The 27,918-nt window shown below is 44.1% G+C and overlaps 1 protein-coding gene across 4 annotated transcripts in view; it reads right to left on the minus strand.

Moving 5' to 3' along the window:
* TTC7A (tetratricopeptide repeat domain 7A) overlaps positions 1 to 27,918 on the minus strand; it is a gene marked incomplete at both ends in the record, with an annotated part of 182,100 nt that overhangs the window by 42,601 nt on the left and 111,581 nt on the right. For all 4 annotated transcript variants that reach the window (XM_081997950.1, XM_081997951.1, XM_081997949.1 and 1 more), the window contains 3 exons: positions 2,092 to 2,226; positions 9,592 to 9,689; positions 13,680 to 13,796. In XM_081997950.1, coding sequence (XP_081854076.1) covers positions 2,092 to 2,226; positions 9,592 to 9,689; positions 13,680 to 13,796 — 350 coding nt within the window. The remainder of the gene's footprint in view (positions 1 to 2,091; positions 2,227 to 9,591; positions 9,690 to 13,679; positions 13,797 to 27,918) is intronic.

Here is a 27,918-nt window from a genome sequence, read left to right on the forward strand (position 1 = left end):
TATCATGAATATGAAGGGACTCTGGATGCAGGCGTCGGAATTTTACACTAATCGCCTGTTGCTTTCCACAGCTGTTAATTTGAGGGTGAGCTGTAAACGCAAAAGCATGTGACTACCTCAACTCTTTTTAACCATCCATATCTGTTTAATTTGTTGTTTATGAAGTACCTCCTTTTTTGGAAGTTATTAACTTTTTACAAATATACCTGTTCCTCCTTTCCCCTCCTTCCAGATGGGAAAGATTCTAGTACAGAGGGTCGGTGATACCCTTTTGGACTATTCCACTCACTAAGCCCAGTGTAAAATCCAATCCACTTCAAAGAAGGCCTCTAATTATTCAGGAGCTGTGCCCTTCTCTGCAGAGAGTAAAGACTACCCCAAAATACCTGCATCTCTCCTCATCCCTCAGGATACCAGAATGGAGCACTTCCACACTACTGCAAGAAAACGTACCTCACCAAGAGCTCATTATGTCAATAACTGACTTCAGTAACAAAACTACAAAGCAGTCACAGTATGTATTTTCAGAGTATCAATCCTGATTCAAGTCCAGTTAAATGTAAGCACTAAACAAAACAAAGATTTAAAAAAATTATAGAATAGGACAGAAAAGTTACAGCTTATAAAAATAAATTCTATCTAAAAGAATTAATTAATGCCTTTGAGAAAGGCACTTGAGTTACACTGAAAAGTAACTGTAGCAAATCACAGCTAGGTCACAGCAAGCACTAGGTCTTTATTGCTTTTGTCTTTTCACACAGCAGCAAAAATGTAAACTGCCTAGAGCTATCTGCAGGATGATGGACAACAGACACTTGACTTCTCATCACAATAAACTCTTTTTTTTGCTCCCCACCAGCTTCCTCTGCAGCCTCAAATCAGGAGCATAAACTGAATAAAGCAAAATCTTGCTAGTGATTTTGAAGCCCACAGCACATCATCAAAATTTACATACACGCAAGCCATTACGTGAACATGTATGATTAACTTAAAAGACGGTGCATTCCATAAAGTAACTTCTTTTGTTCTTTAATATTTAGTCAAATTGTGACAAAAAGAACGTCACGTATTTTGTACCAGAACTGAAGTCTAACTGGTAGGAAATGGCCCACAAAAACAGCTATAAAAACCTTTGCTGAGAAGTAGGGTGAGACTGCCAGGTTTTATGTGAGAATTGCCAATTGTACAGATTAGCTAAATGAGAATTTGAAAGGTTCTCTTGCATACAGAATAGCAAATTATCAGCAAGGTTCCAGTGGGCTCTGCTTTTTTTTTTTTGTTGTTGCAAATGGTAGCATAGACATCCAAGAAGCAAATCAGAGCACTCAAATGTAATTTCAGGTGCACAACTGTGGGCCCGGTTGTGGAAGAAAAGCTGTGTCTCTTAAGAGCAAAATTGCAGGGTCAGAACTCTATCAGTCCTGAAATGCTGGAATGCAAATGGTAGACTGTGCTGTGCAACTCTGTTCCTCACCAGGTGCCCTACATAAAACCCTTTCATGCGTTTGGAGATCGCCTCTGAGTAGAGTTCCTTCTCACTGTACTCTTTTCCCTTTAAGCGCTCTGCTGTAGCACCTCTGCGTGAGTTTCTCACACTGACATGCAACCTTACAAGTCCTTGGGAGATTCAAACAGTTAAGGATAAAAATGAGGGAAAGACTTGCTCTTTTAATAATTTTCACTTAAACCTCAGCAAAGACTGGAAAGTTCCCAGTCTAAAGAACATTTAATACATGGTTTGCCCTGTCTTATTACAGGGAACCACACAGGAAAAGGAGAATGTCCCTATCAACTACCATTTGTTAATGAAGAACTACCTACCCTCTTCTTTTAAAAGCATATTTTAGTGATGACTGAAGTCCTCTGTGTGTTATGGAAAAATCAAGGTGAGCTAAAAATTGCACTACTCCAGGTTTGTTTGGGTTTTTTTTGTTACATTGAGTGGTATTTCAGAAACTGGGTAGGATAGGCAGGCAGATTTTCTGCTGGAATAAGGTGGTCTCAACTACTGATTTTGACTACTCCATTAATGCTTATGTCATCTCATTCACCACTTGCGAGAAAAAGAACTCCAGGTGGCCCAGGACTTACCAGCTTGTAGCCAAATTTGTTCAAGAGCTGTCCACAGCTGCATAGGTCCTTGCTTCATTGCGCTGCTCTGCATAGTTATTTCAGACATGGCCTGTTCCAGTCTTGATGCAGCAAGGGAAGAGGCTCGCTGTGATCCTATGGACCAAACAAACAAGAACATTAATACATTTTATACTTCTTTGGGAAATTTCTTTGACTCATTAAAGCAGCAGGTCTGATTCTCCACTCACTGCATCAGTTTTATGTAATAACAACTCCACTGAACTCTGGCACGACCAACTGGAGAAACGTGTTTTATAAAAGGTTAATTTACTGAAAAAAAACACTGAATTACCCAAGGGCTGCAGCTCAAACAAGCGAATTAAGAGACAGACAGTAATTTTTTAAAGGTCTGCTTAGCATTCATCAAGGAAGCAACCATATTTTGCTCATTTGGAAAGCAGACCTCTACCATCAAATATTTCCTACAAATACTTATTAGTAACCCGTTTTATAAGCATACTGCCACCATACAATTACAAAATACGGCTCACATGCAAAATCTTAATACAGCATTATAGAGTAGCTTGGTACCATTCACATAGCACACACATTTCAAGTGACATCAATATTGTTCTACTGGTTTAGAGGGAGTGTGGTTTTTCATTTAACCTTGGGGAGCAGAGAGCTCAGTGCTTTGACTATATTAACCTTTAGTATGCGCTGTAACATTTACGCAAGAATAAAGTATTTGGCGCCCACATCTCTGGGACAAAACATCACATCAAAAGCTACTCCCAGGAAGAATGCATGGGCGGAGACCATGTTCTCCAGTACAGCAAGCGGGATTATACTGGTGAGCCAATCTCTCAGAGGGGTATCAAGAGGGTGGTAACAAAATAAGAAGCTACAAAATGGGATTTCAGGGCTGGCTTTGTAAAGCTTTGGGAAAGAAATATTGTAATATACGTAAGTTTAATGTGATTTTAAGGTTGATAAGCTCTTTCTTTGGAGAGCTGCTTGTGACACTTGCACTGATTAGCATTACTCTTCAATCTACCCTTACAGGCTGACCTTGTAGACCACAAGATCCCAGAGTTAAAATCATGCCTTCTCTCACCGTAGCCGCCCTCAGGGAGCAGCAGAGCTTAGGAACAGGTACTGGGAGAAGCTGGGATGGCTCTGGGCATGGGAAGGGACAGAAGGGCAAAAAACCTATCACGGGGCACATGCATTACATGGTCTCTCTGAGAAGCATGGCGTGCTTTTCCAGCTGGAGCGTGTGGAAGCGAGGATTGCCAAACCATACCACCTCACCAGCAGACCATCACCCGGGGGCCAGGGTGCCGGCAGGCACAGCAGCGTGGTCCCCCGGCCAGCACTCCTCTGCACGCCGAGCTGGGAGCCAGCCTTCCGCCAGGCGCGAGGGGAGGCACATTTCTGCCCCACGCTCCTTCCCAAAGACACCTGTGCAGCGTGGGGCAGGACACGGCCCGCAGCTTTTACCTAACCCGAGGCAGCGCTCCCAGCCTCCGAGAGTGTCATGGCTAGAGAGAGGCCGCAAGTGCAACTCGAAGCCTAAAACTGTGATGGGAAATATCAGTCCCATTATCTCACCGCTAACTAATGTCATTCATTTTAAGCAGGAGAACTTCAAAACAGCCCTGCAGCGCAGGCGCCTCCCACGGCTCCCTTGGAAAATGCAAATGTGTTCTTCCTAGATGCATTTCTTAAATTCCTACATATTTTCAAAGACATTCCTGATCTAATATTCCAAGAGATGACAGTGCAGTTATGTAGCAATTACGGCTTTAATGGTACGGTAAAAGCCATTCTGCTTTGCATGGAGAATTTATTATATTTAACAGTTTACTTAACAGATCCGTCTTCAGCCTGTTTCACCGCACAGGATTCCTCCCCCTGCCCTGCCCGCTCACTCCTCTCCCCCCATCCCTCCCTCCACCTGGGAGAAATTTCACTGAAACTCCCAGGAATTCAAGCCAGACAAGAGTTCTTTAACACAGGGAAAACTACCAGCCATGCATCCCCAGCCATCCAAAACATGGGACAGCTTCTTTGCACTGCAGAGGCAACAAGAAAAAGGCCATGTGAACAGCTAGTGATGTTCTTAGGAGCACTCTGAAGTTAGGGCAGACCTCATGCCTAGACTGGCAAACTTGGAAAAAATTACATGGGCTTTGGGGATTCTGCAGTCAGCCTAAACAGATTCTTATATTAGCACTCGCGATCACATTAGTATGCGCTGAAAGCAACTTTCAGTATTACATTTCTCTGCCAAGACTGCCCTCTCTCAGAGAGGCTTTCTGGAGCTGTGTTCCTTGCAAGCACGCGTATGTAATGCTGGTCTGACTGCTTGAGGTGGGCAGATGGGCTGGTGTTTTATTTACATTCTCACAGAGCTCAGGGAAATCCTCTTTTCCTTGCAAGTCAATCCGAGGAGACTATATCACTGTAAGGCACCTTTGTGCATTTTAGAGAGGTCCACACACTGCTATGAGGCTGAACAGGCACTTAGGATCTACTAAAGCATCCTTCTGTCACAAAGCAGGCTTTACAGGAATATCACTATGAGTTAGTTGCACTCAAAGGAATATGAGTTAGTTGCTCCTCTTCTTCTCTTCATTAGCCGGGTGGTTGCCAAGAGGGGAAACCCTGTGATTTGAGACTGATCTTGCGCAGTGCTGTGGGCTTCAATCTGCACAGCAATATAAAGGGAACCCAAGTTACTTATCAATTTACAGCAGAGGCTCTTTGCATGTAACAGCCTTTGGCATTCCAGTCCTTTGATGTTTATTTTCTTTTCCATTTCAGCCTACACATGGAAGCAAACCACATTAGGCAGAGACCATCCGATCCCTTCCCATCCCTGCCTAGCCTCAGACACAGATAAACTCCTTGTTCTAGACACACACACGCCAGATGAAACAGCTCTCTCCATCCCAGCCCATACCTGCACGTTTGCTCCTGCTGTTCTTGCCCATCTCCGCTGGACCGCTCACAGGAGCGCTCCTTCAAGCTTGTCTGCCCAAATAAACTCTGTAAGAGAAGGTCTTTGCCAGCCTGGCCCTTCTGGACTGAAAGGTGCTCAGCCACAGCTCTGAACCTCAAGCAAGCAACATGGTGACCCTGGGGGTGGGCTGAAGGCTACCAGAGTCAGAAAAGAGTGTATCTCTAACACACACGCTGTCCCCTGAGAGGAGGAGGTAGGCAAGTGTCGCACCAGTATCACTCTGACCTCAGGGTGGCAGGGATGAGGGGAGGGAGAGAGCCGGAAAAACTTCAAGCAACATTAAAAAAAAGTCTCTGAATGTCTCCTTATAAAATATCTCTTCCTAAAGAAATGTAGATCTTTATATGCTAAAAAACCCACAAAGCCTGTCTCACAGAACTTTAATATCATGCCTCAAAATACATGCAAATGTTGGCATAAGAAGATAGCACATCGATTTGTTATTTCAGTGCAGTCTTTCTCCTTTTAACAGCTCCACTAGACAAGAATATAAGCTTCACATTTTACAGTAAAGCCCTTGACATGTTTTGGAAAGAAATCATAAAAATAAGAAAATTGATTTTGTCATGATGAGCTCGGCATATAAGCCATACAAAATATATTGAAATCATTTTAAAGCACCATTCTAGGGTTGTTGTAAGACCAAGAAGGACCATGTTTAATATTTTGCATCTATGAAAAAACTGCTATCAAAATAGAAATATACCTCAGTAGATTTACTAGGCTTATAAGAAACACAGAATTCCCTAGCCTAAATCATTTCAGGCAAGAGCATTGTAAGATAAGACTAAATCAGAAAAAGAATGAAATAGCAAGGCAGCTGACTGATACCAGTGAATTTAGTTAGGAACACTGCTTCAGTTAGGAGAAGATGAAGAAAATAAAAAGGAATTAATCTTGCTGGCAGCAAACCTAAAATTCTGGCACAGCAAATAATCTCATTGTGGTCTAACTGAGGGAGAGGCCAGTGTCAAACTCGACTGCAGTAATCCCCCCTTCAGTGACGAGCCCAGAGATCACAGAGTGCCTGTGCGCTACAGTGATACTGCCGCACGCTCCCGGGGGGTTTCATGATAGAAACCAGAGTCTGTTCCAGAATGATGGGGGGGGGGGGTGTGTGTGGAAATCAGACCTCCTCCCTCTTTCAAAGCAGCCAGCCACAGCCGCAGCTCTGCGAAGACACCAGGCCAAGAGGGGCTAGAGCTGTAGTCTCCAATCTCACCTCTTGCTGCCTTAGAAGAGGCTCCCAACTGGGACAACACACCCAGCTGCCTCCTTTCTGCAGCACCTAGAGCCTGCAAAGCAGCGAGCCACAGACCCTTCCTGAAATCAGCCAGTGCCAGTCCGGCGCTAAGGTGGAAGGTGTAAGCTCAGTACGAGCCCCATCCTTATGTCCATTGTGGGTGTAACCACGTCAGCATGGAAACCTAGATTCTCGAAAAGGAGGACGAATACATTTCTTGGCTAAAATCAAATTGCATTTAGTGTGAATCACTTTATGTGTGTGAAAAGCTGGTTTAAAGCTTGTACTTTACATTAGTTTGCTCTTTCCGGCAGGCAGTACCATGGCGTACAGCACATGCTCCATTGCATGCTGGCTGCTAGAACTGGGCTAAGAGCAGACTGGAACAGGAACCCAACCCAGGTGCTTTTTGAGGAAAGCACTACATAGAGACCAAATGTGCCTGAGCTTTGCTGTGACTCTGGAGGAGTCTGCAGCAGAGGAGTGAGCAGGAGGCAGGACTGAGGTCTTTAGAAGGGAGGCGTACCAGTACATCAAAACACTACAGGCTCTGCTGGCGACAATTTGGTCTCAAAATCTCAAACCATGCTGTGAAGTGGGTGTAGCCCAAATCTGGCCACACTCCTTCCTCCAGACAATTACAAAGCAATTAGATCTTGACAGGCTTGAGGGGTGGGCCCATGTGAACCTCATAAAGTTCAACAAGGCCAAGTGCAAGGTCCTGCACATGGGCTGGGGCAATCCCAAGCACAAACACAGGCTGGGCAGAGAATGTACTGAGAGTAGCCCTGAGGAGGAGGACTCAGGGGTGTTGGTTGATGAGAAGCTCAACATGACCCAGCAATGTGCACTTACAGCCTACAAAGCCAACCGTATCCTGGGCTGCATCAAAAGCAGCGTGGCCAGAAGGTCAAGGGAGGTGATTCTCCCCCCTCTACTCCACTCTTGTGAGACCCCTCCTGCAGTACTGTGTCCAGCTCTGTGGCTCCCAACAGAAGAAGGATGCTGACTGTTCAAGCAGGTCCAGAGGAGGACCATGAAAATGATGAGAGGGATGGAACACCTCTCCACTGAGGATAGGATAAGAGAAGAGAAGGCTCTGGGGAGACCTTATTGCAGTCTTTCTGTACTTAAAGAAGGCTTCTAAGAAAGACGGGGAAAGACTTTTTAGCAGAGCCTGTTGCAGTAGGACAATGGGTAATGGCTTGAAACTGAAGGAGGGTAAATTTAGATTAGATATAAGGAAGAAACTCTTCACTGTGAGGGTGGTGAGGCACTGGAACGGGTTGCCCAGAGAAGTTGTGGATGCTCCATCCCTGGAAGTGTTCAAGGTCAGGTTGGATGGGGCTTTGAGCAACCTGGTCTAGTGGAAGGTGTCCCTGCCTGTGGCAGAGAGGTTGGAACTAGATGATCTTTAAGGTCCCTTCCAACCCAAACCATTCTATGATTCTATGAAAGCAAGGCAAGGGATCTCCAGAAGAGCATGAGATCATACATCCAGAATTCCTTTTACATACCATTAAGCACCAGCTAGAGCTTAAGGGGCAGGGATCAGTCCAGGCTCAACCCCACAGCCTATGCACCATAAGCCACTCCCCCAGAGTGGGAATTGGATGGATAACAAAAGTCGTGTGGCAAATAACATATTTTGGTTTTTATTGCTTTCCTAGTCATGTCTAGTGGCTGATGGATTCTGCAAACTACCGACAGTGTTTTCCAAACTATTTTCATACATTCACTGAAACTGGAAGTCCATTTTACTGCCCAGCATCAGGGATGATAGGATATATTTCACAAATCTTCACAATTTAAGTGATGACTATCCTAAACAATTTTGTACCACCACAAAACTTTCATGTCATATACTCTCCCTTTTCCAGATAATTTTTAATATGCCAAACAGCACATATGCATTTAGTATATCCTCTTCATCTATCTGTGCTGAATTTGGCCTATTCTCTTTGATTAAGCTTAAGACTATAGAACACTGCCATATAAACAATGAGAAAAAGGACCTATACAAAATACAGAGACTCATCTCATCAAAGGGTAATAAAAGGGAAATGGAATAAACAGATTACAAATTACATAAGTACATGTGCATACAATCAGTAAGATTACAACATCATAAATACAGACCCTAAGGGTTTAACACTACAAAGAAAAAAGCAGACACACTGAATAATGTTTTGATATTTGAATGTTTGTATGCTCAAGACCTAACCTTGCAATGCTTTTTACCCATTGGTGGCTGTAAATGGGGGTTAAATGCACATAATTTAATACACGTCATATACTTAACACATAAGAACTTGTCCTTTATCTCAGCCATATATGCTGAGCATGCGACTTCAGTTTTACCAATTCCAAATGTTCAAGATTAAGATTCAGACAAACCTTAATTCCATAGCCCCAAAGCATGCAACTTGTTCAGGTGTTAGTCTTTCTAAAATTAAGCTTTTATATTCTTCTTGTCCAGTTTCTGAGTCTGTGAGGTTCATTTTTTGTGTTTCTTCTACATCCACAAGGGTAGAAAGTTGCTTCCCTAAAATAACTCCAAGTTCAAAGGCGAGTTTCTCACATAATCATCTGATTTTGAGAGTTACAGTTTCAAAGGAAGCACCAAATACCACGAGACTTACAACAAAAATCACAAGTCAGCAGCACTCTCTGAAAGCTTCTTTTCCCCTTCGTGCCAAGATCAGCTTTGATGTCTCAGTTATTTCCATCTGATATCTGTTACTGTGATGTGTATTTACCATATAATAAAGCATCCCAAGGTTTATGTACAAATCCCAAAGCAAATCACCATCTAATAGGAATTGACACTCTCATTCAGCTTTCCAAAACCATAATAATAGCTGGCTTGAACAGGACATCTAAAAAGGATTAAATTTAGGGGAGGAAAAAGCAGGAGGAAAAGAAAGGACCAAATTATACAATTCTTGCAGAAGTATAGGGAACTGCCATCTAATACCCTTCATGCTTGTCTCAGACAGCTTTGTAAAAGCAATCAGGAACTCATCTCTGTTTTATGCATGGGGAAGCCAAGGTACAGACAAACCACGGTGTTATGTTTTGCAGCAGAGGTGGCCCTGGAGACAGATCTGGAGCTCCTGACCACCAGCCCAGCAATGTGCATGCACGCAGCCCCTCCACCAGCCGTTCCCTTCCCCCTAAGGTAAATCATTCCTTTCTCACAAAAGCATGCATTTAGGATGTGAAAACACAAATCTTGTTTCCTCACCAGAGTCGGTATCATGAGCATCTGGGAGCGTGAGATGCAGTCCATTATGCTTTTTGATCACCGGTGTTTCAGTCACACTACTTCCTTTCTCAGAGCCACTGCAAAGAAACAAAACCGTGTTACCTGGCCATCTTTCGGCAGAGAGACGCTCCCCTCCAAGCAGGCTAGTCCCATCTAGCTGCCACTGGAACTGACAACTCAAGCTTTCCAGTGGGAGGCAATCAGCTTCTTGAACGTGTTGTTTTAAGACCCCCACCCTGCCAACAGACAGGAAGCTCAGAGACACAGTGCCCAGCAAGGGCTCCAGGGCACCTGCTGGTATCAGGTTGTCTGTCTGTTGGGAGTCTTTGCAAACCACTGGACAAGGAACATGTTGGCACCTAGAAGCCAGACCAGAGGCCAACCAGCAGTCCCACACCCAGGATGAACCACCATCCCTCAGGATTGTCTACAGAAGGATTTGTGCACTGGACTGCTGTGCTGATCCTATCGAAATAGACCAATTACCACCTTCCACCCAGGTGCTAATTTCTTCATTTCAAAGGGATTGTTTTCTCCTCTTCCACCTTTGTTCGGTTCAAACACAGGAAGAAGATAAAAGCTACCACATAGCTCCGCTTTATAAAAGGAGGACTATTTGGTCTGCTCTTCTACTAGACTTCTGTCCTCACAGGATAGGTCTTCTAAAGGGAAACTCAAAAAAAACCCAAACCCACCAAAAAAACCCACCTCCCAAAAAACCCCAAAAACCTCAAACAAAAAAAAAAAAAAAAAAAAAAAAGAAATCACATGCCTAACGAAAAAATCACTTCATGCAGATCTCCTGAGCCTTCCTGTCACCACATAGTTTGCAATCCCCCCAGGATCAGATGGTGATGATATCTCCTCTCATCATCCATTAAGGGACAAATATCAAAAGGAAAAGTGACTGCCTTGGCTACTTCTTCTGGCACACGTCCAAGCCTGCAGCTCAGCCTTTGGACCATATTCCTCCCAGGAAACGAGCTGTCACAGAGTCATGATTGCTGTGGATGCCCCATCTTCCAGTCTGATCAGTCCTTTGGTAGGGATTGCACAGAATTCCCTTGAATTTGCATTAATCTAGCTGAAGAATTGGCCTGGAACTTCTATTCGGTTTTAAACATGATTATTCTGTTAGCACAGAAAATAATAGCAAAAGATAAATCAAGTCTTGTCCTTCCCAGCTAACAATGTAGGACTGAAAGCCACTGTCATTCATCATAGCGGTAAGCATATTTACAATAGGTAATTAACCTTTTACTTGGGCTTTGGGATCAAATGTTATGGTTTCGTTAATGGACCCTGAATTCTTGGGCATTTGCCTGTTTGCACTAATCTCCAGCCTCGACTGGGCCTCCCTGTCTTCCATACTGGTTTCCACACTGATACCCCACTTGATACTATCATGTGGCAACAGATATAAGGGAAAACTAAATTCTCTGACCTCTGTCTCAGCCTTGCCTAGCCAGGATTAACCCAAGTGTCAGTGTCCTGGCTGGAGGCTGCTGGTGAAACCATAAGGGCGTTTCTGACTTAATGGTGTGCTGCATACGCAGGAACGCAGCAGCTACACTTCAAAATACTACTCCCATGATGCAAGTGCTGCTTCGATGCAGCATCCATCACCACGAAGTCACTGTTCAGGCACGTGGCCGAACACCGGCTTGCACACCATTCCCCCGCACAAAGGGCAGCTGAGGAGATTGGCAGATGGCCTAAGTTTGGCCGCAGTAAAAACTGACCACAGGAGAGCAGCATTCAGAGTGCACCTCAGTACAGTCATCAACAGCACAGTCTTTTAACTGGGAAAGCAGACTGAAATCCCAGCCTGAAAACCAAGTGGACTGCACTGTGCAAAACAGCCACTCCCAACGGCTTTATTCGTTATCCTGGAGAAGGGCTGAACATTAACTACTCCTTCAAAGCTGCAGTACAAGGCCTTCAGCCAAGAAAGCTTTTCCATGCACCAGAGAAGAGACAGCAGCCAGATGATTTGCCTTCCACATGCAGCACTGGAAAGGCTGGCAGCGGGACACGTTGCCACTCCACTGCCCATGTTTTTAAAAGGTAGCTGAGACAGGGGTGCAATGGTGACAAAATCTGCTGAAGGAAACGCGTGATTGTGAGAGACTGCAGAGGCACCGGTTTATCAGAGAGAAGACAGGAGGGGACTTGAGCATGGCACATGAATAGCTGCTTGGGGAGAAAACGCTGGGCCCTGAAAGACTCTTTCGTCTAGCGGAGTCAGAGTAAGATTGCAAAGCCAGGAAACTCAGGCCAGACAAACGCAACCAAGTGTAACTAAAGTGCCACTTAATTCTGTAGGTGATTAACTGGTGATTGAACTAGGAAAGAGTATTGGGTGCAACAGCTCTGAACTTTATGTAAATACAGGCTTCTCTTTTCCAAGAGGCCCTAAAAAATGCCTGTGTCCAAGTCTCACTGATAAGAATTCCCCTTAAGTTCCTTTGCAAGCCCAACCCGGAATATTTTACATATTTGTTAGCTCATACTGCTGCAATTTGCTTAATACAAGGGGCTTCCTGGGTCACTGAATCCAGTCTAAAACTGCAGGTACCAAGTTCATTCTTGTCACCTTTAAAGCAGCATTTATCAATAGAAAACACTTTATGATGTATTGTTTGAGAAAGCCAAAAAGTCCCACTGGGAATTGCAGTGAAATACACATTAGAGTTCCTAAAAGCAAAAGCAAAGCTATTTGTTTTGTTTAGGCTTCTATGGCTAAAGCTCATCAAAAGCCTCTAAAGCTATCGCATCTTGGGTTTTTAAATGTAACAGCCAAAGCACAGCTTGGGATCCGAATGCAGTCCAAATGGCCAAACTATTTATTTGTCTGATTTCCAACGTACTCTCTTCAGTCTTAGGCTTGCAGCTCCTGTTTGCAAGAGTAAATCCTAATCAGTCATAATTGTTCAGTGTGGATTTGATCAGCTTCAACGAGGACTACTCATGGGTATAAAGATTATTAATGTGAGAGGTGTATGATTGAATCCTTAGCTAAAGAGACTAAGGCCTAAGGAAATCAATGATTCCAGCCTGTAAGAGACCATTTCTCTGCTGCTATGTAAATATCTTGATTTTTGTGTTTGGTCTGCTGCTCATTAGCTAAACCAGCAAGGAATTACCTCAAGGACAATTTGTATATAGACATGCGTCATTCTGTACATACACTTCTGGTGTTTATAAAGCTTATGTAAATGTCTACATAAACTAGGGAACAATACTAGCTTCATGAGTCTGCTATCCTTTCCATCAAACACAACCTCTATGGACATTACAGGTGAAAGATAAGTGCAGTCTTGAGATAACACTCCCAAGACACTTGTACAGTGGTATCATGACTAGGGCAATACCCAAAGGGTGTGGGAAGGGAGAAAACCCAACCCGATAGCTTTCACACTTTCTAAACTTTTCCTTTTGGAGGAGAAGCAGATGAGACAGAGAGAACAAACAGGGAACATGACACTGTTTAAATGCTGATTTACTAGGACAAGAGAAGGGAGAAAGATGCTACATCCCTCAACTCCCGTTCCTTGCCCCGTTAGCACCAGGCTATGCAACCGGCATGAAATCACAGCATATGATAGAGTCTTGGCCGTGTGCCTTTCCTTGGCTTACTCAGTTCAGGACTGTGTCACCCCCACACATTCCTGGGTGGTGCCAACTACTGCAGACTCTGAACAATAGTTGATGGATGCTCAGTACTATTGGGGGAAAAAATAAATCCGCTCTCCATTCTGGACATCTGAATATGGATGGAGCTGTTTATAGACATTCAGATCAGAAACTCTTGTTTCAAACTGTTTCTTCAATCTTATAATCCTGATGTTTGGCTTTGTTGTTTGTGGTTGTGTTTTTTTTTAAATCATGGTTATGAAAATCTTGCCTTTTTTAAAGTTACAGCTAGAAATATTACTTATGCTTCTTTTTAAACAGTACTGTTCATCACCCTTTTTGTAAAATAACTTAAGTATCCAGACAATTAAAGAAGATAACTGCATCTCCATTATGAAATCTGAATTTGTCAGACAGTGGAAAAAGCCTACCTGTGCTGTAAAACACTATATACCATCTGCCACATCTGCAACATATGCCTGCATGTCACCAGAGCCTCTTCAGGTCCTTTATGCATCCATTCCAGTTTTACTTTGGTGAAGAGTAAACTGCAAGATGAAAAAGAATAACTTCTGTTTTATTGGCATCTCATAAATGTGGAGAATCAGTATCACTCTAGTGAGATCCTGGAAGCCAGCATTTTTACTTGCTTTGTATGTGCAGCAATAAAAGAAAACACTGTAGCACAAAACATTTCATTTGGCTCAACTTTGATTCCCCACAAGGAGATGAGAGGATTAACAATATTCCTCAGCTGCAGTCAAATTTGCGTCACAAAGCTGGCAGGACAGTGTTAAAAGCAACACACTGCAAAGCTAACAAGGTGAAACCTGTGATGAATCTCATTTTATTTTGGACAGCATTAAAAACAGAATAAAAAGGAATTGCCATAATACGTATGCCAGGCTATTTTCTTAGTCTGACATCTTCTTACAGCACTGGCTTATATAATAAATTTCAGACAAAACCTCCGACACACTTAATATACACAGACAATTACGTAATGCCTCACAGGAAGGAAATGCTTTTTCTTAACCCCAGCTGGTGATCATCTCATGCCCCTAGGCAAGACAGCTGACAGCCCTTGTACATTCTTGTTCTAGGTAGTGTAACTGCTGCTACTATTCTTATACCTAGAGAACATGTACTTGCACAGACCACTAGAATTCAGCAGAATTAGGTCAAGCAGAGGTTAGAAGACAGATTCGGTAATGACACGACCTACCACTTGCTGCTAGGATGGATTTTAACACCATCCTCACTACACTCGTGTCGTGGTTTAGCCCCAGCCGGCAACTAAGCACCACGCAGCCGCTCGCTCACTCCCCCTCCCACAGTAGGGTGGGGGAGAGAATTAGGAAAAAAAAAACCTTGTGGGTTGAGATAAACACAGTTTAATAGGACAGAAAGAAAGAAGGAAACAACAATGATAATACCGACAAAGGAATGTACAAGAACAAGTGATGCCCAATACAGCAATTGCTCACCACCCGGCGATCGACAGCCTGTCCCCGAGCAGCGATTTCCGCCCCCCGGCCAACTCCAGTTTATGTACTGGGCATGACGTCGGATGGTAGGGAATATCTCTTTGGCCAGTCTGGGTCAGCTGTCCCGGCTGTGTCCCCTCCCAGCTCCCCGTGCACCCCCAGCCTGCTCGCTGGCAGGCCAGCACAAGAAGCTGGACTGTCCTTGACTGCTCAGCAGCAACCCAAAACATCAGCACATTATCAACAGTTTCTCATCCCAAATCCAAAACAGTCTCACACTGGCTTCTGTGAAGAAAACCAGCTCTATCCTGGCTGAAACCAGGACAGTATCCACCCCTTATTCCATACCATTTACGTCATGCCCAGGTCCTGTACTTTCAATACATTCCAATTATTCATTACTACTCTTCCTGTCTTTTAATATATACACACAGATATCACTTTCTTAGTCCATGGGCCATCACTTTAAAATGTCTGTGTAGTTCATTCAGTCCATGACTCTGGGCTTCATCCATCATAGCAGTCTCTCAGGGCAGGGGAGATGGTATGTGGTGTTGGATTGTCATCTGGCACGGTCCATGTCCATGATCTGCAGGTCGAAGATGTCGGTCTCGAGGGATTTGTTGGGCGCAAGCTGCTGAAGCCAGTTCTGGTTCCATCACTGCTGCATGTTGCTTAGTTTCGGTGAAGCTCATTCTTCATCAGTCTGGGTGATTCTTACTGTAATACCATCGATATGGTAGATAGCAACCATAGTAGTAATGACATACTGTATTGTGTAACAATTAACATAATACAATTCAAATCATTGACTATTTTCACCCAAAATCAAGTCTCCTTGAGGTACACATCGGACTTCCCCATCCTTCCGCATTACCCACCAAGTGCACCCAGGTCCCTGGGCAAAAGCAATCCCACGAACGGGTTTACCTTTGCCTGAGGCAGGAGTAACCCAGACTGTCTTCCCCAGCATATTTCTCACATGCACCACAGGGACTTTATCCCCTTCTACAGTACGTAAAAGTTTTGATTGGGCAGGACCGGCTCTATTAGTAGATCCCCTAGTGTTGACTAACCAGGTGGCTTTTGCTAAATGTTTATCCCAATGTTTGAATGTCCCATCACCCATTGCTCTCAGTGTAGTCTTTAACAGTCCGTTGTATCGTTCAATTTTTCCGGAAGCTGGTGCATGATAGGGGATGTGATACACCCACTCAATGCCGTGCTCTTTGGCCCAGGTGTCTATGAGGTTGTTTCGGAAATGAGTCCCGTTGTCCGACTCAATTCTTTCGGGGGTGCCATGTCGCCATAAGACTTGCTTTTCAAGGCCCAGGATAGTGTTCCGGGCGGTGGCATGGGGCACAGGGTATGTTTCCAGCCATCCGGTGGTTGCTTCCACCATGGTAAGCACATAGCGCTTGCCTTGGCGAGTTTGTGGAAGTGTGATATAGTCAATCTGCCAGGCCTCCCCATATTTACATTTCAACCATCGTCCTTCATACCAGAGGGGCTTTAACCGCTTGGCTTGTTTGATCGCAGCACACGTTTCACATTCATGGATAACCTGTGCAATAGCGTCCATGGTCAGGTCCACCCCTCGATCCCGAGCCCATCTATATGTTGCATCTCTTCCCTGATGGCCTGAGGTGTCATGGGCCCACCGAGCTATAAATAATTCACCCTTATGTTGCCAGTCCAGATCCACCTGAGCCACTTCAATCTTAGCAGCCTGATCCACCTGATGGTTGTTTTGATGTTCTTCGGTGGCCCGACTCTTGGGTACGTGAGCATCTACATGGCGTACTTTTATGACCAGATTCTCTAGTCGGGCAGCAATATCTTGCCACAATTCAGCAGCCCAGATGGGCTTGCCTCTGCGTTGCCAGTTGCTCTGCTTCCATTGCTGTAGCCACCCCCATAGAGCATTTGCCACCATCCATGAGTCAGTATAAAGATAGAGTACTGGCCATTTTTCTCGTTCAGCAATATCTAAAGCCAGCTGGATGGCTTTCACCTCTGCAAACTGACTTGATTCACCTTGTCCTTCAGCGGCTTCTGCGACTCGTCGTGTAGGGCTCCATACAGCAGCTTTCCACCTTCGATGTTTGCCTACAATACGACAGGACCCATCAGTAAATAGGGCATATTGCCTTTCATTCTCTGGCAGTTCATTATATGGTGGAGCCTCTTCAGCACGCGCCACCTCCTCTTCTGGTGATATTCCAAAATCTTTGCCTTCTGGCCAGTCCATGATCACTTCCAAGATTCCCGGGCGATTAAGGTTTCCTATTCGAGCCCGCTGTGTAATAAGCGCGACCCACTTACTCCACGTAGCATCAGTCGCATGATGCGTAGAGGGGACCCTCCCTTTGAACATCCAGCCCAGCACCGGCAGTCGGGGTGCCAGGAGGAGCTGTGCTTCAGTGCCAACCACTTCTGAGGCAGCTCGAACTCCTTCATATGCTGCCAGTATCTCCTTTTCAGTTGGAGTATAGCGGGACTCAGATGCCCTATATCCTCGACTCCAAAACCCGAGAGGTCGACCTCGAGTCTCTCCTGGTGCCTTCTGCCAGAGACTCCAGGTAGGGCCATTCTCCCCGGCTGCCGTGTAGAGCACATTTTTAACATCTTGTCCCGCTCGGACTGGCCCGAGGGCTACAGCATGAACTATCTCCTGCTTAATTTGCTCGAAGGCTTGTCGTTGCTCAGGGCCCCATTTAAAATCATTCTTCTTCCGGGTCACTTGATAAAGAGGGCTTACAATCAGACTGTAATTTGGAATATGCATTCTCCAGAAACCCACAACGCCCAGAAATGCTTGTGTTTCTTTTTTGCTAGTTGGTGGAGACATAGCTGTTATTTTGTTGATCACATCCGTTGGGATCTGTCGACGTCCATCTTGCCATTTTATTCCTAAAAACTGGATCTCTTGTGCAGGTCCTTTGACCTTACTTTGTTTTATAGCAAAACCAGCTTTCAGAAGGATTTGAATTATTTTCTTCCCTTTCTCAAAAACTTCTTCTGCTGTGTTGCCCCATACGATGATGTCGTCAATGTATTGCAGATGCTCTGGAGCTTCACCCTGTTCCAGTGCAGTTTGTATCAGCCCATGGCAAATGGTAGGGCTGTGTTTCCACCCCTGGGGAAGTCGATTCCAGGTGTATTGGACACCCCTCCAGGTGAAAGCAAACTGTGGCCTGCACTCTGCCGCCAAAGGGATCGAGAAAAACGCGTTAGCAATATCAATGGTGGCGTACCACTTGGCTGCCTTTGACTCCAGTTCATATTGAAGTTCTAGCATGTCTGGCACGGCAGCGCTCAGTGGTGGCGTGACTTCATTCAGGCCACGATAGTCTACTGTCAGTCTCCACTCTCCATTAGACTTTCGCACTGGCCATATGGGGCTGTTAAAGGGTGAGCGAGTCTTGCTGATCACTCCTTGGTTCTCCAGCCGACGAATCAGCTCATGGATGGGGATCAGGGAGTCTCTGTTGGTGCGATATTGCCGCCGGTGCACTGTTGTGGTAGCGATCGGCACCTGTTGTTCTTCGACCCTGAGCAACCCCACCACAGAAGGGTCCTCTGAGAGACCAGGCAAGGTGGACAGCTGTTTAATTTCTTCCGTCTCCAAGGCAGCTATACCAAAAGCCCACCGGTACCCTTTTGGGTCCTTGAAATACCCTCTCCTGAGATAGTCTATGCCCAGGATGCACGGAGCCTCTGGGCCAGTCACAATGGGGTGCTTCTGCCACTCATTCCCAGTTAGGCTCACTTCGGCCTCCAGCACAGTCAGCTGTTGGGATCCCCCTGTCACTCCAGAAATACAGATGGGTTCTGCCCCTATATGGCTTGATGGCATTAAGGTACATTGTGCACCAGTATCCACTAAAGCCTTATATTCCTGTGGGTCTGATGTGCCAGGCCATCTAATCCACACAGTCCAATAAACTCGGTTGTCCCTCTCCTCCGCCTGGCTGGAGGCAGGGCCCCTCTAATCCTGCTCATAGTACTCGTTACCCACTTCTTGTAAATAGGAATCAGAAGTCCCCTCAAGAGGATCAGAGGTGAGATCAGCTCTTCTATTCTTTCTGGGGAACTGCCCACTGGAAAGTGGAGCGACGATTTTTCTGGAGGAACATGAACGCCCTTTTGTAATTGTTTTCCCTTGCAGCTCACGTACTCGTGCCTCTAGGGTCGAGGTAGGTTTTCCATCCCACCTCCTCATGTCCTCTCCGTAGTCACGCAATTGAAACCACAGGGTGGCTCGCGGTGTGTATCCTCTATATCCTCTCTCTTGAACAGAAGAGCGCTTACTCCTAATGGCTGAGACACTGGTCCGTACGGGTGGAGGGTAGGGCATATCCTCTTTGAATTGCCGGAACTCCTGGGACAGTTTCTCTACAGCAGAGACGCAGGCCCGTAGGGAAGAAGAGAGACTTTCTTCGTATTGCCGGAGTTGGCCAGCCAATTCATCCACCGTTGGTCTCTCTCCGTCTTTCCAGGCCATTATTGCTAATGAGTTGGCATATGATGATGGTGCACTCCGTACAAACTTCCGCCACATAGGTCGCGTGCAATTGACTTCATCTGGATCTTTGGATGATTGTCCATTGTCCAAGTCACCATAAATCACTTCCAGCACCGCTAGCTCCCTCAGGTACTGGATACCTTTCTCCATGGTGGTCCACTTGCCTGGGTGACATAGAACATCTTCCTTGAAGGGGTACCTTTCCTTCACACCCGACAGGAGTCGTCTCCAGAGGCTGAGGACTCGTGCACCTTTTCCAATTGCTTTGTCAATGCCCCCTTCCCTAGAAAGGGATCCCAGCTGCTTGGCTTCCCTACCCTCTAATTCCAGGCTACTGGCCCCATTATCCCAGCATCGGAGCAGCCAGGTGACAATGTGCTCACCTGGACGACGGCTGAAATCCTTTCGCATATCTCGCAGTTCACTCAGTGATAGAGATCGGGTAGTTACCGTCTCTTTTATGAGTTCTTCCTCTTCCTCCTCTTCAAGCGATGACCTGCTCTCTTCCCTCTTCAGTCCTTGTGATGGCCCTGCTTCAGAGCACTCTGCCTCCTCACTCGCTTCCTCTGCCTCCCTCTTAGCAGAATCTTCCTCCTCCCTTACTAAACGAGCTGACTTCCGCTTCCAAGATTTCTTCTTTTGTACAGGGGCAACTGATACTGGGATGGGCTGGTTCTCTGGTTCAGCTGCAACAGTCTGAGTAGCTACAGTGCCTGTTGCAGGGGTTGGAGTAGTCACAGTGGCCGCCGCAGGGGTTTGAGTAGCTACAGTGCCTGTTGCAGGGGTTGGAGTAGTCACAGTGCCTGCCACATTGCCATCAGACCCAGAGAGCCCCTCTCCCCTTTGCACAGTGTTAAATAGAGCTCGGTAGGCATGGGCCAGGCCCCAGCACATGGCAATGATTTGTGTCTCCTTGGAGCTGCCAGGCTGACAGCATACTTCTTCCAGATATTCTGCTAGTTTATCAGGATTCTGCACTTGTTCGGGAGTGAAGCTCCAAAACACCGGAGGTGCCCACCGCCCCAGGCATTTGCCCATGCTGTTCCACACACCCTGCCATTCATAACTATCCAGCCTTGGGGCAGATCTCCGGGTGATATTCTTAAATCGCTTGCCAACCTTAGACAAAACCGAAACAATGTTCCCCAGAAGTAGCAATAGAGGTATTATAACTACCCAAGGGTGTTCAAAATACGGAAAAATTACTGTGATGAAGGAGGAAACGTTATGATAGAGGGTAGCAAAGGTATCATTCTGCATTTCCTCCATAGAAAGCCTTTCAGAGGCAGAAGTATAATTGCTAATCGTCTCCACAAGACTGTAGCCAAAATACAGTAACGGCTTTAGTACAGAGTTCAGATGATACCACATTAAGCTCAAGGTCAGTGCTCGAAAAACAAAACTCGCAGGCGAGTACAGCAGCCCGCAGAGACCAACACCGATCCTTAACATGTACAACAAAGACGAGAGCATCATGCAAATCAAATAAACTGATATTGTGACCTGCAACTGTTATTATCTCAAGCCTCGGGCCCCACGTTGGGCGCCAAAAAGGACTGTCGTGGTTTAGCCCCAGCCGGCAACTAAGCACCACGCAGCCGCTCGCTCACTCCCCCTCCCACAGTAGGGTGGGGGAGAGAATTAGGAAAAAAAAAACCTTGTGGGTTGAGATAAACACAGTTTAATAGGACAGAAAGAAAGAAGGAAACAACAATGATAATACCGACAAAGGAATGTACAAGAACAAGTGATGCCCAATACAGCAATTGCTCACCACCCGGCGATCGACAGCCTGTCCCCGAGCAGCGATTTCCGCCCCCCGGCCAACTCCAGTTTATGTACTGGGCATGACGTCGGATGGTAGGGAATATCTCTTTGGCCAGTCTGGGTCAGCTGTCCCGGCTGTGTCCCCTCCCAGCTCCCCGTGCACCCCCAGCCTGCTCGCTGGCAGGCCAGCACAAGAAGCTGGACTGTCCTTGACTGCTCAGCAGCAACCCAAAACATCAGCACATTATCAACAGTTTCTCATCCCAAATCCAAAACAGTCTCACACTGGCTTCTGTGAAGAAAACCAGCTCTATCCTGGCTGAAACCAGGACAACTCGTCTTATTTTCTTCTTAATTGCCAAGACGATTGAATTTATTTCTTATTTACTAATGTAAATTCACTTCTCTGCTTTCAATGCTTTCATAAAGTCCAAGATCTGTGCTTTTTTAATTAACTCGATATGGCTAGCGATTAATCCACTGGATGCACATATATGTACATACATGCATACTTTAACAGCTGAATGTTAAAAGTCCTAAAACCAGGTTTGTGAATGTGACCTGCAGGCTCCTGGGGAATCCAAACAACTTCAGAAAGAAACAACAGTGACTGCATAGATAATGTTAGAGAAGACTTTGCAGCTGAATAAGAGATCTTTCACTTGCAATAATTAGAAATCTGCAGCCAAGACTCTGTGATGCATACCTACAGTAACATGCTAAAATGGCAGTCTCATTCTGCACTAAAAACCATTAGGACATTAGGTTGGGTTTTTTGAGGGTTTTTTTGTTGTTGTTGTTTTGGGGGGGTGGGGAGGGGAGTGAAGTGGGCTGGAGGCAGAGAGGGGAGAAGTCACCAAAATGTAGCCCAACTGTGTCCACTGCTATAGGGAAGTCTGCTGGTGGCCACTGCTACAGTTTGACCTCACAGAACGAGTATTCAACTAAATTCCCCAGGTACAAACTTAGGCTAGGAAAGGAAGAACAAGATTAATAATCAAAGGAATTGGTCTTTGTCCTTTACTATTTTACATCCCTATCCTATGTTTACCTTTGATTTTCTTGTTACTGATCTGAGCAAGACAAATACTAATAAAAACATCCCCTGCTCTTAGAGATGCTGACCCCTAACTGAAAGGAAGTGTCCTTATTATGATTCAGGTAGTTATTTTTGGGCTAGATCCATGGACTGATGAAAAATTTTGGTGGGACAAAGAATGTGACAGTGGACACACTTTCATAAAACAAGACTGAATTGAAAGGAGTGGTTAGCAATGGAAACTGGCCAGTGAGGCACGCTGCTCTGTACCCCTGGGTTAACCGGGCTCGTAAGAACAAAGCTTGTTTTAATACAACAGAACACAGAACCAATCACTTAGGAGCAAGGAACATATATCACACTAGAAAGATGGGAAGTTATACCCTGGAGTGCAATAGCGTTATAAAAGGTATCTTCATGAATGTGAAGTTCCTGAACAACAATGCAGCTAAGAGGTCAAGCAACCTTTAGCATCCCTATACGGAAGCACAATCAATCAGGAGCTGGAAGATATGGTTATTCCTGTTCACAGCATCAGCAAGACACTACATTCCTGTTTCTAGTTCCTGCTCTTTAACTCCAAAAGACGACTAAAAATGGGATGAGGTTCAGAAAAAGGTTACACGAGTGATCCGAGGGCTAGAAAAATGTGTTTCATCAGAGGCTTAAGAAGCTCAGTTTATTCAGTTTAACAGAGAAGCATCAGAGAAGTTATTTCGCCCCAGCCTGCAAGCACCTACATGGAGGAGTACCTAACTGTGAGTCTTTGATCTTAAAGGAAAGGTATCAGAAAATCCAAGGATTTGTTGGAAGCTGAAACTAGTCACATGGACATTTATAAATAAATGCAGACAACATAACTACAAAAGATAATAATCTTTGCAGCAACTACCTTGTGTGCGCAGTAAATTCTGTAGTCTTTAAAGCCTTTCCAGCAAGACAGGATAACATCTGGAAAGCAATGGTAATACACAAATAGAAGCTATGGTTTGATGCACAGGCTGGTGAGCGAGCTTTTTCAGACTGCGCTGTGCAGAGGGGTGAGACTGCATCATCACTTTCCTTTTGGCAATTACTCTATTAAAAATATTCTACTGGTCCATGAAAAAACCACATTGAACAATCCAGGCTATTTTAAGCACACAGAGTATTTTTGGAACCACTACAAACTTTCAAAATGAGAGACCTTCCAAAGCGCTGTATGACCCTCCTGGCAGCAGAAGAGTGGTGGTCAAGGAGCCTGAAGCCTAGAGAACAGTCGTATTGCACCCCTGAATAGCTCCATGCTTTTGAACGCTGTAAGATGCCACTCTTAATATTAGCAAAACAGAAGAATATTGGAAAGAAGAATCTATTAACAGTCAAACTGCTATAGAGGAGGGTTATATTAAGGGTTCCTTCTTGCTTTCACATAGATGACTTAGTTATCAGCTGGCAATTAAAATCACTACATAGTATATTTAAACACTACAAAGACAAACACATCAAGTTCTTTTCTACATCACACTGCTGTTCACTGCTTACAGTGAGTATACGTCAACTTCTTATGGATGAAGATGCCATGTTCTATTTCAGGAGAGAGAACAACTAGTGAAACATAGGAAAAAAGCAAATCTCTCACAAAAACATAATGAAGTCTTAGCACAATGTTATCATCGGTCATAAGGCACAGGCACACAAAGGTTAAAAAAAAAAATAAATTCATGCAACTTTAGCAACTGTCTCTGCAGTACAACACTGACAAATCTCGGAGACACCACACGCTGTTAGTTGTTGTGGTAATTCACCCTTGGAACAGTGCTATTCATGTTATCATGTAATAATATAATGAAGCAAACCAAAAGGCAAACGGGAAGATTGTAAGTGGCAAAAGGAATCGAACCATACTGACAGCATTAGTAAACAATGCAATTAAACATGATAATTAAAAGGTGAAAATACAATCAGGACATTAGGCTGTATGTGCTATACGCTGTTTATATTTCTCCACTTCTAATAAGTTTTATAATAGCAAAACCAGATAAATAAAAATATTGGGAAAACATTGAAGTGAAGTAGTATCACTTATCTCAAGTTTATAATTTTATTACTGAAATAGCAAAATAAATCCAATGAGTATTGTGTCATATCAGTGTCTGTCCACAACTCTCAGGGGCATAAATAAAAATTATATATGCACAGATCTCACCTTATTACATTTTCTTAATATCATTTTACTGTACTTTTGTACGATGCTTGTAGTATTAAGCACAGCAGACTCTTAAAGAGATTCAACATATAAAAATAGCCCCAAGATTTTCAATACAGTCATTGGTAATTCTGTTAGCTTCTGAAAATGAAAACAGATTTGGGTTAAAGCAAATATATAAATTACTACTACATAAGCACAGGAAAAAAGAGCAAAAAATGCACAAATCATTCTTGTAATGCATATAATTTCAGGGACAATAACAATGGAAAATAACCAGTGTTTATTCTTGATACCAGGCTCTAAGCTCCCTCTCAGAAGAGGTTTATCTTTTATCTTGTGTGTAGACAGTATGCAAAGGCTTCTATACCCTGATGTAACGTCAGATTACTGCCACAAGCAAACGTACATATTTATTACAGTAATATATAACTCCGGCAAATTACAATCTGTATACAGTTGACTTTGCTGAGATATGAAGCTCTGAAAATTCAAAATTAAGTTTCCCAAGTATCAAAATTTCAGTAGTATAAATGACATAAATATCACTATAATATGCCATGCATTGACAAAAAGTAGGGGTGGAATACTGGAAGGCCTAGCAAGAAAGCTACTTTGGTTGATTTCAGGATGTATTCAACATTTGTCTTCATAAAGACTAATATCAGCTGCTGATACTCACCATGTCTCAATGCCTGGCCAAATACACCTATCTAGCCTTCCTGAGAGTCTTCTAGTACTACGTGGCTAAATGCTCAGCCTTTAAGGTCTTTAATATTACCCATGAAGAAAAGAGGCAGTTCTTTCCTATCGCTGACAATCTAATTACTGAGGTTTAATAGTTAATACTTATTATCAGAGGGTTTCACATGTGCATATGGTATACTCTAAATGTTTATGAGCACATCTGTGGAAGAAGTTGTAAGTTGCTATGTTTAGTAATAACCTATTGACTACTTTATGGATGCTATAGGACTACCTAAAGATTTATTGATCGGTTAATTATTGGGACTTTTAAAAGATGCTTTAAAATGGAGTTTTTAGTATCAAATATAGCCCTTTAACCACATGTTTATAAAGCATCGCAATGGGATCTCTGCGCCCTATCATCTAAAGGCAATAAATAATACTAGTTCTATAACAAACAATAACACATTCCACTTGTTTCAAGGTTGAGCGATTAAATTAGGAATAATGAGTATTATGTAGTCATTTATCTATATGTTTTGCCATTCACTGGCTACTTATAACCCCTCCAGCTTTTCAGAGCTTGTCAGCAGCTGCTTAAAGATCTACATGTCTTACAGCTTTACCAGATCAAGGCCATCATTCCCCAAAGTCTTTCATTATTTACCCAGATTTGCCTACTTACACACACGGCTGCTGAGTTCTTTTGGATTTTGAATACAAAATGAAACAAAACAAAACACCAAAACCAGCAGAAATATGTCCCAATTCACAGAGACAATTGTGTACATTAGCATGAAGATACTGAACTTCTGCAACTAATATTTGTACTTTCTTTCATTAAATGACAGGATGCATGTGCTTGTTTGTTTGTGTGTGTTTACAGACGTTTGCCTGGAGAGAGAAACCAGAATCCCAGCCACAGCTCCAAGGACAGCAAATGCATTTTATCCAATGACTGATTGATGGGGTGTTGGAGCAGCACGCAAGTGCCACTGGACAGCAGAAACCAGCTCACCCTCCTACCTCTTTGAAGCCCAGATAAATATTCCACACCAGCTCCAGTGAAAAGCAGGGGAACGCCACAACCTGGATGGGTAGACGGCTCAAGGATGCTCTCTGAGGAACTGGGAGGCATGGATTCAAACCCCCAACACTTTGATCACTAAACTCTTTAATTAGTTTCTTCGCCTTTAAGGCAGCAGATGCAAAAGGAGGATACAGGTGGAAACAGGACATAGACTGATCTAACAGAACTGGAAAGAAGATAAAGGAGACTAAAAGAATGATCAAAGTTTTGGAACGCTTTTGATATATGGAGATAATAAAAAGACTTCTCAGCCTGGAAAAGAGGTGGAGAGAAAAGATGACAGATTTATAAAATCATGAATAGCATGAAGAAGATCAGGAAATCAAAGCAGTCTATATTGCTTCAATGAAAGAAGCAAAGAATAACGAATAAAGCAATCTAGCAGTGGATTTAAAATGAGCAAATGAAGTGCTTTTTCATACAATGCAAAAGTAAAGTGCAAAACCCATTGCTACAGGATGTTCTGGAGCAGACACATAAATAGGTTCAAAAAGGGATTAGATAAATTCACGGATAACAGGCCCATCAGGGGCATTAAACACAACCTAATGCAACCTCTGGCTCCAAAATCCTCTGAACCACTGAACTGACAGCAGCGGGGATGACACAGGAGGGGTAGGATCATCCTACTGCCGCATTTCCACATGCTTTTCCCTCTGCATTCACCAGATGCCCTGCTGAAGCCAGACAAGCCCTTAGTTTGATCAAGAATAGCCATTCTTACATTTTGATAGAGCAGAAATATGATTGCAGACCATGTTCTTTTTGTAACCCAGATTATCTGGGTCTTGCTTTATCTGCCAGTATGAGAGGACAGTGTATCTGAAACTGTAGTATCTTCACAGCAATTCGGCTGCTCAGTTTATCAGTTGCTGAGCTTAGCTTCTGTGGCGAGTCACCTATACAATCCAATTAGTTAATGTATACTCTTTCACCATAACCATTATGGTTTCATTAACCTTCCTGGAGCACGCGCTAAACACTAGTCACATTATCAATACGAAAAAAAAATTGGCAAAATTGGAAAGCTGCTTTTAATCTCCTGCATTTTTGTTGATAAAATCAACATCAAAGTTGCTGTCTTCTCAAATAACTCTGTGCTTCTTGCAGTCTCTTGACATTTAAGGGCACATTCTCTAGTTAAATTAATGCCAGCAACACTGACTGCAACCTCCTTTTATAACTTCATGCTGCTGTGCCATGTTATCTATCACTTTCCCTACAAAAATAAATTGATCATATACTTTTACAGACATATAGCCCCTTTTTTTTTTTTTTTTTAACATGGCGCTCTGCCCATTTACCCCCCCACCAGTATGAACAAAAAATAAAAAAAACCAGAAGCCTGGTAGCATGTCTAAAGAACTGTTGACTTTATCTTCCCAGCCCAGGAAAACTAGCAAACTCGGCACTGACATCTCCTTTAGAAAGGGGTCCTGCTCAGAGCCCCAGCCTTGCATGAAAGCAGCACTTCAGCTAGTGTTGCTCAATGAACTATGACTGCAACAGCACAGCACAGCACAGGGTAAGAACAGCTTTCAGAGGTAGATTCTAGGCTACTTAGAAGTTTACATGATGAAGACAATTTGCTAGGCTTACTCTCATGATGCAAGGCATCTAGCAGGCTCTTGCTCATATAGTAGGAGGGAAACAGAAGAAGAGGTGATCAGAAAAGCTAAGATCGCAGCTCAACCTGTCAGAGACTGCACAGCAAAAACAAAGGAGCGGCCACTGGCATGGCTCAAGCTCTGGGTGTTTGCTTTTGGACTGCCTCCTCCTGCAAGCTGCAGCTTTCACCTGATGGCAGAAGGGCCTCCTGTCAGTCAGGTGAAGGCCCTGCCGATGGACTCCGTTGCATATCTTTGCATGGACCCAAACATCGCT

Source organism: Phaethon aethereus, assembly GCF_964289735.1.
Source record: "Phaethon aethereus genome assembly, chromosome: 3".
Lineage (NCBI taxonomy): Eukaryota > Metazoa > Chordata > Aves > Phaethontiformes > Phaethontidae > Phaethon > Phaethon aethereus.